At 36.3% G+C, this 14,018-nt stretch overlaps 1 protein-coding gene and 1 long non-coding RNA gene across 11 annotated transcripts in view; both read left to right on the top strand.

Annotated features, from left to right (window-relative positions):
* BEND3 (BEN domain containing 3) overlaps positions 1-14,018 on the top strand; it is a 156,608-nt gene that overhangs the window by 79,389 nt on the left and 63,201 nt on the right. For all 10 annotated transcript variants that reach the window (XM_080586964.1, XM_080586961.1, XM_080586971.1 and 7 more), the window contains exon 4: positions 13,087-13,161. In XM_080586964.1, the coding sequence (XP_080443090.1) occupies positions 13,087-13,161 (75 nt within the window). The remainder of the gene's footprint in view (positions 1-13,086; positions 13,162-14,018) is intronic.
* Positions 818-12,905, top strand: LOC308192925. Its single transcript, XR_013949226.1, has 2 exons — positions 818-5,108; positions 6,628-12,905. It is a non-coding gene; the product is annotated as an uncharacterized lncRNA (long non-coding RNA).

Raw genomic sequence — 14,018 nt, forward strand, 5'->3', positions numbered from 1 at the left:
ACTAGCAAAGTTAGAAAAATTGAAGTACAAGCTATAGAAATCTCTTGACAGGTGCAATGATTTAAACATACTGTATTTATTCTTTTGTAAATGATGAATTTTCAAATCTGGCATCTGTTTTTCAGCAGTGTGAAATAACTGTGACTTTTTTCCTTCATAATGTTTTGTTTTCTTTGATGTAAAAAAGTAAAAATCGCAGTACTGCTTTTTTGCAGGCACTTATTTGGTAGCTCAACAAATTGGCTAATGAAATGAGCAGCGTTGCACTGTACATGGTACTGACCACGGCAGACAATAACCTCTATATAGGCATGCATAGCTGTTGTATAGACTAGAGTTTAAAGGGGGTTTTAACATTAACTGAAACCATTGCTACCAAGATAATTTTATTGTGCTGCTAAACTCTTGTCTAAGCTTGTGTATGATGCATTTATCTCTGTGCTTCTCTCGGGGCTGACAATTAGATGTGAAATTCTGTAGTCGTAATGAAATGCAGAGCTATTTTATAATTGCCAAGGGTAAAATTAGCAAAGTCAATTATTTTCCCTTAGGCTTTTCCCTGTAGATATTAAAAGGCTGCAAGGTAATTGCCTTAGGTAACACTTTGATTTTTAAATAACATTAAATATAGGAATTGTTGTTGTTAATTCGTAGTAATTTTCCTCTTCTTGCTAGTGCTGTAGAGTATAACTGTAATGATGTTAACAACATCCGAGGCTCAGGGTTTGTGTTGTTTTTTGTTGTTTTTGTTTGAATAATGCTCTTAGTTCTCATTCATATGAAGCAAAAGAATTTTTTTTTGGGGGGGAGGGTTGATTTTTTTGTTTTGTTTTGTTTTGAATATGTGGTGTAAGGACTCAGGATTTCTTGAAATGTCAGTTAGGAAGCCAGAAACAGGACAGCCTCCTGTAAGACAAATTCTGTTGTTGTGCTCTCTTTTAAGTCATATAAAATTTGTTGTTTGAACACACAGAGTAATTTTCAAGAAAGCATTCTCATTTTCTACTTCGTGAAATTACGAGACTTTAATTATGATTACAAAGTTGGTATTGACTGAGGCTTAAAGCAAACTACTGAAGGGCAGATGCAGCTGTATACTGTATTTTCGTAATTATGGCAAAGTTCTCCCGTTTAATTCAGATAATAAAATCTGTTCTAAATGAACAGCAATTTCTTCAGAAAACTTTTACGACTGAAAAGTCTTATATTAATCAGTTCACATGTATCTACAATTCTTTTCTACATTCATGTTAACTTTTTGATCACCTTATTTAAACTATCTTTTTTCTTCTCTTTGTATTTTTGATGGTGGCTTTTCTTGGCCTGCTAATTACGATGGTAATTGTACAACAATTGTGTTGTTACTTGAAGATAATGTGGATATAACCTTACTTCAAAGCTTCATCTTGTAGTAGATTGGATGTTGCTAATACGTGGATTTTAGAACAGAACTGAGCCCAACGAGGACCTGAGTTGGAATCTTCTAGTAGGCCATACATTGGCAGTGGTTTTAGGAATGATTAGCCTTCAACAAGGAAGGGCGTATGTTTTTTTTTTTGCTAGTTAAATAATTCAATCATAGAACCACAGAATATCCCGAGTTGGAAGGGATCCTCAAGGATCATCGAGTCCAGCTCCTGGCACCACAGGACATTGCACATTAATGCCTGGTAATGTGCTGATTCGTTGGATTGAAATGTGTTTATATGGGATGGAGTTGTCTTGATAGCTTTCCTCATTTCTGAGCTTTCAGTTTTTTGATTCTAGGATTTTGATAAGGCATTCGTAAAAGTCATTATAAACATGTATATGTGGGAGAAATGGAAAACCAAATTATGCCTACCCATCAAAGTACCTCCAAATATGTTTAAGGAAATGTTTAAAGGTTTTTTCTTTGTTGCCTTCTGAAGGTAGTATGACTTTAACATTTGTCATCTTGCTCCAGCTAGCCAAGGATGTGGGGTTGAAACTGCTAGCAAGATTTTGTAGCATAAAGGTGCTTCTATGACTATAGTAGCAAAAAGTATTAGTTCTGTCTTTGATTTCTGCTTAAGTTACCTTCACTTGTAATAATTTTGTGGTGTTCAAATGTGAATGCAGCAAAAGTAGCAAGCGTTAATTGTCATTTTTGTAATCTGTCAACCAGATATGTGATATGGACATTTTAACACAAGTGATGTGTGAATGTTGACCAGAATATTATCAAATAATGTGCTTTTTCAGGGTATATTACAGATGAGTTGGAAGAAACTTGTTGCAGTGTTAAGGCTGGAGCTTCCTAGACCATCCGTCTTGTCAGTTGTCATATGAAACTGCAGAGTATTAACGATGCAATTGTGACCAGTTTTGGTCCTCATACACTCTGAAGGCAATGATACATAAAACTTGAGAAGGACAAAATGATGCATTTTAGTGCAATGCCTACTGTAATGTGTTGACCACTAAGGAAAGTGATAAAAGAATCTATTAAATGCATTGCTTGCTTGCAACTCCATAAACTGATAGGGATATGTATGTCTTGGTAGTGAAAATAAAATACAATAAAACTAAAAATAATTTATCCAAAACAGAAAGTAAACCCCAAAAAGGAGGAAGGTAAAAACAAGCCTATTTCAAAACACATTGAAATTCTGACAGTAGTGTTCTCCGTAGTTCTTACTGAAATTTTTGGAATGATGCTCTTCTTCCTGCTATAATTCAATGAGCTCTTGTTGGAATGATTGAAGTGCACTGAAGCACTTCAAGTCTGCAGCCTGAAAGCTTGGAATTGAATTCAAGAATCTTGTCTGTCAGTGCAGAGCTCCGCCAGAAGACCGCATTATAGAGCATTGTTTTATTAAGCATTATTTGTTCATAAATAAACAGTAGCACAGATGTAGTACTTATAGAGTGGATGCATTTCCTTATGTTAAGTTTATGTATTCCTAAAGGCATAAATGTGTTGTTTACAAAATAGGCCTCGTGTTAGCATAAATGTTAACAAGTTATTCATGGAAATCTTCCTATTGCAGCAGTCTGAATGTACACTTTGCTTCAGAAGAGATCTGCTTGTCTTGAACTGGGGTTTCTGCTTATGTAGCATCAGTTGTGGTCCTGTGGAGTTATTCCCAGAGCAATGAAAGTTATTTTCAAAGAGGTATTCTTCATGAATTTCTCTACTGGAAAATATTATCCATAAATATTTACTAAGTATATTTCTGTGATATTTTAAAATAATAAAACCCACAAACTCCATCATCTGAATTTTCCTTCTGAAATTCAGCAGCTGTTTTGATCACAGCAGAATGGAGAAAATCACGGAGAAGGGTGAGAACCAAAAGTAGTCAGTGTTAATACAGAAAACTGAAGTTCATGACAAAAAGTCATATATATATATATATATATAACTATATAGATATAGTTTTTAATTTTCCATGTCTGCTCACTTTATCTACTTCCTTTTTCTTCCCAATACATGCCATTGGAGATGGGTACCTTCAGAATTAACAGCTCACAAAGCAGCTAGGTGACACCAAAGCGTGGATTTGGTAAGAAACAGAGATCAGATTGCATTAAGAGACACAGGTTATAAAATCTGATAATAAAGTTGAATTATTGAGAGGAAAAAAAGAAAAACAAGCTTCAAAATTTGTTTAAAGAACAGGATAAAGAGCTTTCCTGAAGTAAGGTATTGTGTCTGTCTTACTGTACCTTCTTCTAAGGCACTGTTTGATGGCAACATACTGGATTGGGTAGGGAGTAAGCCACCTTCTCTATTGCTGAGTGTTTTTATTCTAATGTAGTATTTTGGAGATCCAAAGAGGTGTGTCTCAAAGGCAGACACTACTGAAAACTGAAGGATTGAAGAGTTCTGAATTTTACTTATTTAAAAGTACAGTTAAGGAACAGTATTTTATCTGGGAGATGAGGGAGAAGAAAATGAAGGAAGAAATGTAGTGTTTTGAATGTTTAATCTAATATGAGATGACATAACATAGTTGTCGTGATTGAGTGTCGTTCTAGAATAAAGCTTTTGTTTGGGCAACCCTAAGAAAACAGTTCCATGTTTTAAACCGTGTCTTAAAATATCTCAGTATTAGCATACAGCATAGCAAGTATTTTATTGGAGAATGCAAAGGCATTTTCAGTACTGAGAAATGCATTGTTATTGTAAGTCAACTAAGAAAACTGTTAGTTGTTTTAACATTCTTAGAGTGCACCAAAATCTACGGATTTTCATCCATTTCTGAGAGGCAAATTCGGTGTTTTAGTTAAGTAAAACAAAAAGAGATTGTCATACAAACTTTGTGTCCGTTTAATGGGCGTATATATTTTTTTTCTGCCCAATATACCCAAAGACTAGTTTTTTATAATATTTCTGTAGTAGAGTTTTGTTGACTGTGATGTGAAGTTCTTTTGGTAGTGAAAAGACACTCTTTATAGAAGCTGATGAAAGTATTTCAGCATTTATGGAAAAATCCTGTATGTTAAGAGACAAAAGATCAATACTGATTAGAACTGGTACTCGGTAGTCGTTTTTCCCATGCTACTGCCTTAAAACTTTTGTCTAGGATTTCTACTAACATTAGACGTAACAGTTCTCATGATGATGATGAAATTGTAGAATGATGCTAGTGAATCTCCTAATTAGTTCTTTGTGCTGTCCCCGTGGCCCCTTTGTGTGCCCGTTTCAGTGAAGCAGTTCCTTAGCAAGTGCATCATTTGCCTTTGTTTTCAACAAGTAAATTTGTAGCTCCTAAAATAACCTGTGGGCAAATGAAGCATTCCATTTTCTGAATCTTTTACAGTTTTTTTGTTTCACTTTTGCTACTGTAGCTGGTAATATAACTAAGTACTTGTAGAATTTCATTACTTTAATGGCTGTGTTTATGTGTTTGAAAAGTAATCTTTTGGAGAAGTTAGAGTCTTAGGTGACACAGCTTATTAATTTATTAATTTTTAGAATTTCATTTAAATTAGAATTAATCTGTAATTGTAGTAATAGGTTAGAAACCATCTCCTTTTTAATGATCTGTAAAAGAGTTCTGTTGTGTTGTAGTGAATATTGGCTTGGGGATTACAACTGCATGGCTTGGTTTTGGTTCCCAATCAGTGCATTCCACACACAGGTCTGTTTTTTCATTTTTATTATTTTTTACCTTAGTAGTGTTTTGCACCTGAACTGATTTTTAAAGCTAATACATATGTTAAACTTTCCCAGAGCTAGACTCCACTGGAGTTAATATTGGTCCAATAAAATACACCTGAATTGAAAGAGCTTATTTTTCTGTACTTTTTGGCCACAGCACTGCTGGAAAATTTTATGTTTAGATTTCAGTCTGTTTTCTGTCCTCCCACTTCTTCGTGAAAATGTATATTAAAAAAAGGGGGGGGGGGGGGGAGAGAAAGAGTGAGAGATTTCTATGGCTTCCCTTATGTATGACTTATAACCAGCGCCTTCCAGCAGAATGACCGCCGCATGGCTGAGATTGAGACCAGTATCAAAGTACGTAGTCAATAGATATCACTGTGAATCATCAAGTCTAAGATTGAAGCTCTTTCCTAAAAATACACTGCAAGGGTTCCCCCCTCCCAGGTGCAGAATCTGGCACTTGCTCTTGTTAAACTTCATGCGGTTGGTGATTGCCCAGCGCTCTAGTTTGTCAAAATCTCTCTGCAAGGCCTCTCTGCCCTCAAGGGATTCAACAGCTCCTCCTAATTTAGTATCATCTGCAAACTTACTTAGTATGCATTCAAGTCCTGTGTCCAGATCGTTTATAAAAATGTTGAAGAGAACTGGCCCCAAAATGGTATTATCACTGTTCAGGTTTCTCAAAGCATGGATGTTCATTACAGCTCTTTTTTTTCCTCGGCAATGCATGATCATCATGGAGGAGTTCATTGCTAAAAAGCTTTAGCTCTTGAACAAATTAAGACATGAAAGTAGATTTTCGTAACATTGCAGAAGGTGGTCTCCTCAGTGAGCAATATTTGCATACCAACTTCATTCGTTTTATACCTCAAGCAGTGGAAGATCACAACTTCTGTTTTCTTGGCTTTATTTAAAAACTGTTTCTTAAACATAATAGATGGTTCATATTGAGAGTACATAGTAGGATACAAAGCAGTCAAATCTATAGTGAAATACTGTCTTGACAATCTTATCTCAAGCAGCCTTTTTTTGAGTTGGGACTTATTACTTACTGACACTCATCTTTGGTCGGATGGGATCTTAGGACATCTTTGGTTCTAGAGGTGAACTTCCATGCTTTTTTTGACAACATAATTAGTAAATGCTTTTGCAGAACTGAAAGTGACAGTATGTAGTAATCTTTCCACCTGAAGTGCAACTTCAGTAAATAATATGCTCTTATAAAGTGAAAATATATTTTTGTGACGATTCAGTTGCAATTAAAAACTGTTAGCCATGCAGATAATAATCTAAAATTTGGATGTCCTTTCTTAGTCTCCCAAGAACTTAGCTACCCATAGAAGAGAAATCTCTTTCCGGAGCATACACTAAAATTAACCCTTTCCTTAGAGAGTATTTGGCATCTGCTTTGTAGAGTTGATTTTCTGTTTTTAAAGAGAAAAGTCTTATTGTTACCATTGTTGTATGTATGCGAAAGCCACTGTGGTCCTCCTCAGACAGCTGCTGCCATCACAGGATGATTGAGGTTGGAAGGGACCTCTGGAGGTCATCTAGACCAAAACCCCTCCTCAAGCAGAGTTACCTAGAGCATGTTGCCCAGAACCATGTCCAGGTGGGTTTTGGATGTCTCCAGATGGAGACTTCACAGCCCCTTTGGGCAACCTTTTCCAGTGTTTGACTGCCTTCACAGTAAAGTGTTTTCAAATGTCCAGATGGAATTTCATGTGTTTCAACTTGTGCCCATTGCCTCATCCTGTCAGTGGGCGCTGCCGGGAAGAGTTTGGCTCCCTCTTCGCAGTTCCCTTCCAGCAGGTGTTTTTATACAGTGTACTTCTAGGAAAGATTAAAATATGTGTCTTTTAAATAGGGTGATAGATTATGTATCCTCCCCTCTTTTTGCACTGCAATAAAGTTAGTCTAAAACAAATTTTCCCAGGGTCAAATTTTTAGTTAAAGTGTCTTTACATCTGTAGTGGCTTCATTGCAATAATGTAGTAATGTACATAATATGATTGCAAGTTTGTAGATGAATTGTATTTTTACATGAAATGTTCCTGTTGGCTAGCAATATGGATTGACTGGAACTGCTGGTTAATAATAGCATTTTGAAATTCAGCACCATTTCATTTTGGGTCTAGAATCTGATTGCTGCTCCTGCTACATCAGAACAGGCTGTTGATTTGCTAGTTTAACAAACATCTGCAGCTTGGTTTAGTTGATTCCATCTGTCAGATGCTAAATGATATTACTTCTGATTCACGTTTATTCAGACACAGTCTATGCAAAATAGTTGATACCACGTGCAGCTAATCATTTCTGTCAACTCAAAGCCGATCAGATTTTTTTTCTTTACTCAGTTTAATCCACAATTCATTTGTGAACATAGCCCAGTTTAATGGTTGTCTGCACCAGCATGACTGGAAAGTGTTTTACAGCCATGCTCTCTTGCATCATTTATTGATGAGGAGGGTTTTATAGCTACAGAGCTCTGTAGTCACAGTGCCTTCTTTGTTCACTGTTTCATATGTAAGATATGCAATGAAATAGTTACCCCATCCAAAAAGGTCAAGTTGAAGAAATCACACACTCTCTAACATGCATCACTCATCAATAGGTGGCTGAGCGTTTCAGTGCAAAGACCTGCTGCATTGGATTTGCAAAGATATTAATATACTGTGTAAGAGACCACGTGGAGGTAGGGAAGGGATGACAATATTTCTTCTGTTGGATTTGTTATCATTAAGGGAAATGATTGAATTATGCACTAAAAGTCTTTGTAGTAGTGTGAACCTCTTCCAAGGACTCTAAATCCTTTAGAAAGGCTAGCCTTAAGCTAGTACCTGACCCTATGAAAATACTAACCCTGTTCAAATTGATATTCAAAATGATCAGACTGGTGATTTTTTGGTTGGTTGGTTGGTTTGCTGTTTTTGTTGTTGTTGTTGTTGTTATGGCTAGGGAAGTAACTTTTTATCAAGTTGTGGGTGCGAGGAATGTTTACATTGCAGCTTGTGTTTGGCTGCCTTCATCATTCATAGAGTGAAGAAAACTACAAATTTGTTTTCCAAGAGCATTTAAAACTTGCTAGAAAGTAAATCACCACGAGGAGTTTTTTTGTGTGCATCAACTAAGAGAGGGACAGATTTAAAAAACAAAAATCAACCCCCCCCTCAAAAACCACAAAAAGATTTAAAAGATAGTTCTAAATATTAAATCCAATAGGCTACAATAACGTAAAACAAAGAATCTGTTAGCTGGCACACTTATTTATGTGTATGACTAACGACATTTCAGGAGATTACCAGGAAAGAAAACTAAATTCCAGTATTCTTGGCATTCCTTAGTTTTTGCTCTCTTTTATAGATATTATTGAACAATCAAAATCCAATTTCAGCTGTTTACTGAGTTTCATCTGTAGCTTCTTAGAGTTACAACGTGTCTATGTCAAATGCAGGATTTCATTTTAAGAACTTTTAATGGAATTTTTGTGTGTGGAATATTTCTAAAAATTAACAGTTTGGGGAGGAAAAAAACAGTCAAATGTAAGGTGAAGGAACTTTTATAGTTTATATTTAATGTTTCTTGACTATCTAATTTTCTTATTTACTAGTACAGTGAAATCTTGCTACATTCTCAAGTCTGTGCATCAGCAGCAAGAGGTAGGGTCTGTCACAGCAGATGTCTGAGGAAAGAAATCATTTCAAGATCAGCAGCGCAGAGACAGACTAAGGAAGAAGAGAATTACTTGTGGCTCTTCTTGAAAGGAATTTAGCAAAGCTAAGGAAGTTTGTCAAACAGAAAGCAGGAATAATGAGGAACAAAGACATATCTATTGTTGTGCCCTTCCTATTGCGTTTCCTGTCTCCCCACAAAAGCTTAATCCTTTCCCTGACATTCCCCTTGAAAATATCCACTTGAGTCTCGAGAGACACCATACTACTTCTCCTAAGTAGAGTGGTCTGTGTAATCGATTCCAGTTCAGCTGCTGAATTTAAAAAAGAATAAAAACAAAACACACATTGAATGGAACTCAAATTAATTCCTTTTCTAAGCTAGAATGAAAAATATATTTTCAGTGTTATGTTGAAGTGAACTTAAAATATATATATTTATATATATATGTATAAAAATAAAAATTTCCAAGACAAGTGCCTGAGTTGCTCAGCTGATGTCAGTAATGCCTTTCGTTCCTCCAGCGTGTTCAGAACTGTGAAGGATGATTGTGGCAATGAATGCTTGGCCCTATTCTAGGTCATTTTGAATAGGGAATAATCTGAGAATTGTGAATCCTGAATTACCTTATAGGTGGGTCTTGAGCGGCCTATCTGAAAGGTTTAGTCTGAGTTCAGGAAAGGGAGGGAGGAAATTCAATGCATAGCAGTTTGACTGCCCCAAGTACTTTTCTGAACCACTAGGAAAATTACAACCACTTTGTATTTTTGCAATTAACACTTTGAAATTCTGAGATTGAGAAACTGGAGTCAAAATAAGTTTAAAGAATAAAGAACCTTGAAGGGCTGAAGCTGTCCATTTTTGAAAAATAAATTTCTATGCCAGAAAAGTGCAAGATACAGAACCTACAGAGCCCTTCTGGCATTGAAACATAGTACAGATTTCTAGCTTATTTCATATTTGCATCAGTCAACAAGGTTAAAACACGAGCTCTACCTTGCTATGGAATCAGGCATCACATACTTGTGTCCAAAATTTACCTAATGTCATACACTTTGTCTGTCTAGACAGTAGGGTATATATCAACTTTAGCAGTATGTCTCTTTTCCCTGTGTTCATGGTGAATAGGTGGCCTTCCTGTTGACCTTTTAAAAACAAGGGAGATCACATCTCTGCAAAAGGGGTTGAAGTAATACCTGCTTAGAAGAAAAAGACCCTGACAGAACTGTTGCAGAAGATGCGTTTAAAGAGTGTGGAACGATCTGCATAGGCTTCGCCTTACAGCCAGCCAGGCCCAGGCCAACCCCTGGGCTGCCCCTAGGCCTCCTGGCACTTCTGGTGCCAGGGGAAGATACTGATGCAGAGTGGAAAACAAAAAATAGAGTGGAAATCTGTTTTCTATCAATACAAAGCTACTCCTGGTCATCCCTAGTACCTAAAAGGCACCAAGATTAAAAACGTGTAGAGGAGTGAAAAATAGTGGGGTGAGAGATTCTGAGTAGGCTGCCTCTGGTCTCTTGAGGTCCTGCTGTTTTGAAGCACTAGTTTGGCAGTTCCTTCTTCTCTTTCCCAGTCTTTGAACTTGTTCAAAATGGAGCTCAACCTTCAAATGAGATCAGAGGGAAAGCAGTTTGGAACATGTAATTTTCATCTATCTTTACTGATCTTCAAACTTGCTTCTCAGAAATGTCAGTGAGTGGAGCAGAGCACTGGTCAGACAAAGGCATGATGAGAAGAGAGATGTCCTGGACATGTCTGTTTTCTTCTCTTCCGTTGTCATGCTGCTTGGCTTTGGGAAAAATCAATTCCCTGTTGCTTGTTTTCCCTTACATAAAACAGGAGGAAATAAATTTTACAGTGGATGTTGATTGCTTTCAAATTTTGTTGTGTTGCAGAAGAGCTAGTCAGTGTATCGTTGACTGCGTGGTTACTGCTGAAACTGTAATAATCTTTCTTCCTCTGTGTCAGTTTGGGACACAGGAAAAATACCTGGTTTCCTCATTTTTCGTAGCTGTCCTCATCAGCCAGGACCTCAGGCCACCGATGTCATGTCGCAGATGCTAGATCAGATAATAGATCAGATTAAGGGGTGATGAAGTACCAGAGCCTCATGCAAGCATCCCACTGTGCTCTTGAAACTGGAATTTCATTCCTGGTAATGATCTATATGGCCTTGCATTTACCTTAGAAAAATAATTTTGGAGAGAGAGAGAGAGAGAAAGATTTGGAAAGAAGGGAGGTAATGCTAATATTAAATTCACACTAACATTTAGTGCTCAATACGTCACTGAAGGCCTAATGGTGTTTAATATATGGATTCTTCAAAGTAGTGGATGTGTAATTCTCTGAAGATGTTTTATAAACTATGAGAGGAAAAGGTACAATTGTTCACAAATGTTTTCACTGAGATTGTTTTAAAGTCAGTTAAGATTGCCTTTGAGAGTAGAGTTGCACTAAAAAGAGAGAGGAGAGATGGAAAAAAGAAACCCCAGAACAGGGTCCTGCTCAGTCTAGAGTTTCAGGAGAAAGAGGAAAAGGTCTAGTTATCCAGAGCCAGATGCATTGTTAAAAGTTCATACTATCACTTTGACATTTAGAGTAGGACTCAGTGTCTTTGTAAATTCCTCTTCGTATTACCAGTGTAGGTCTCTGAGCTCAGACTGTTTCACAAACCATAACATTTTTTAGTGAGTGATTGATCTGTATTATGTGTCCTAGCCATCAGAAGAATCTTGGGATGTTGCTTGTATAAACTGTAATACAATCTGATCCTGGGCATTTGGTTACAGACTTTCATAGACCTATTGGCGATACTCAATCCTCCTGGATTTGGGAATAGGGCTTATCTGATACCTTTAAAAAAAAAAAAAAAGAAAGAAAGGAAAAAAAAAAAACAACTCTAATTTTCTCTGTTACCCACTTAAATAACTCAACACATCTGGTAACACTGTAGGATCATTGTCCTTTCAGTTCCTCTGCAGCTCATATTGCTACAATATTTCTTAGGTATCTAGTTTCCTAAAGGGCAATGTGATTTTTTTTTAGGCTGTTTTTATAGGTCTTGCAAATTAACCCATATGCATTGCAAGAAAAAACATGACTTTTAATCAGCAGCATTTCTAAAGTTAGCGCTTGCTCTGTGTGTATGAATATGTATATGAACTAGTGTTTAAAAAAAAAAAAACAAAAACCAACACAGTCTTTCTGCTAGTACTCAAAACTAGCATACAAATGTGTTTTTATTATCAAATAAAGTCTGCCTAAATGTTAAAACATCTTTCTGTTAGGGGTGTTATCATTTGACTTCTTGTCTTCAGTTACAAGAATGATAAAAATTGAAACTAAATCTTTTAATTCAATAAGAACTAGGCTGAATTTAGGAAACAAAAAAGGGAACCAGATATAGAATCATATGCATGGGAAATCAAGCATTCAAGAAATTAAAACTTTGCGAGCAACTACAGGGGTAGCCTTAAGGTGTGCTTATTTGAAATGCCTGCATTTAATTTTACAACAAATCTGTGTATTTTGTTCCAATTAAGACAGTTCATGTGCACAACTCTAAATTGTACAGTAGTTCCAGGGAGACCAGGGAATGCTTGTTTTACATTCTGGATCAAGTTCAGATTTTTAGGCTTCACTTGAATAAAATAAAAAGTCTGAACCGTGAAGATAATACAGATTGATAAATCTGATTTAAACATTCCCGTGTTGCAGACTTCCAGTGTATGTGGTACAGCTGAGCCTCGGGCCATGTACTAAATACATCCACAGAGCATTCCCAGGACACCCGAATACCAAATGATCACATTTGAAAGGTTACCTTTCTATGGATTCTGACTTTTCTGTATTAGCCATGAAGATTAGAATTTTAACAGCTCCCAATGAGAGGTATTGTGAAGTATTTACTTGGCAGGGGAGAAAAACAAAACAAAAGAAAGCCCAGATGAGGTACTGTCTCTTATTCATGAACTGGGATTTATTAGTTCTATGAATGTCCTTGTGAGAATACACTCCATAGTTCACACTTAATATAAATTAAAATTTTGTTTTTAACCTTAAAAGTTTGATAGAAGAATTACTGTAGTAGAGGTTTTAGTAGGGGGACAGGATCACGCTTGTGCAGAATATATCCTCATAAATCCTACAGTCCTTCATATCTAGCTTTCTGCAAGGCAAGTTGTGAACTATTTATCTCTCTGGAAATCTGGCAGTAGCTTTCTTTAATAATCACCAAATTTACTAATAAAGATGTAAGTTGTCTTTTTCATTTTCTTTTACAGGTTGTGGAACTCATATCAAGTGCTATTGGTGACTTAGTTCAAGGTATATACTATGAAAACTCAAAATCATCTGAGGTAAGAATTTCAGTAGTTTTACATACCCAGCAAGTTTGGTGATATTAATGTGTGACTGTAGTAAATGTGGTGATTTTCTCATCCCTTTTAAGAGGAAGAGAATTAACTGCAGTCCTAGTGAGTTCTAACAGTAATGCCATTATGACACCTGTGAACTCTGGACTTCTAGAAATGCTCAAAGAGGGGCTATTTTGTGTCCATGAGTGCTTAATAAAATAGCGTTAGGTGTCATTACCAGAAGCTGTAAATATGTCTTACTGTGGGTTTTCTAAACACTTGCAGAGACTTCTAGTCAGGGTTCTGTTAGAGGAATGTATTATAATGTCAGCATCATTAATATGTGAACGTCTCTCATTTCCAAACTATAATTGCCCAAAGATTTGTACAAAATGCTTCATCCCATATTTACATGAGGTCCCTTCTTCTTTAGTCTTCACCTTTTGATAGCTTAAACATCAGTTTTGCTCTGAGGACATAGGAACGTACTGCACTCTTCTCCACTGAAAATCATGTGCATGTAATACAGAGTCAGGGTGGGCAAAGACAGTGGCTGTCAGTGTTTCACAACGAAGAATTATGTATTTCTTCAAGGGCAATTAATGGATGTACTGTGTTATTGGTTTAATTTTTGGTGTGGCAAAAGCTGTAATAGATATTGATCAAATTGGATCCAGGTATTTTTGTTTTTAGTAGAATATTTAAGGAAATCTTTAGAGTTACTTCTTGAAGTAATATTGCTTGGGCAGGATGTTGAAGCAAAACTGAGTTTCATTTTTTATGACTGTATCTTAATGTGTCCAAAAAATTGATAATTTAAAGTTCTCATAACCTCTGCAGGGCTTAAAATAGCAAGTTTT

This window comes from Anser brachyrhynchus, assembly GCF_964034855.1.
Source record: "Anser brachyrhynchus genome assembly, chromosome: 3".
Lineage (NCBI taxonomy): Eukaryota > Metazoa > Chordata > Aves > Anseriformes > Anatidae > Anser > Anser brachyrhynchus.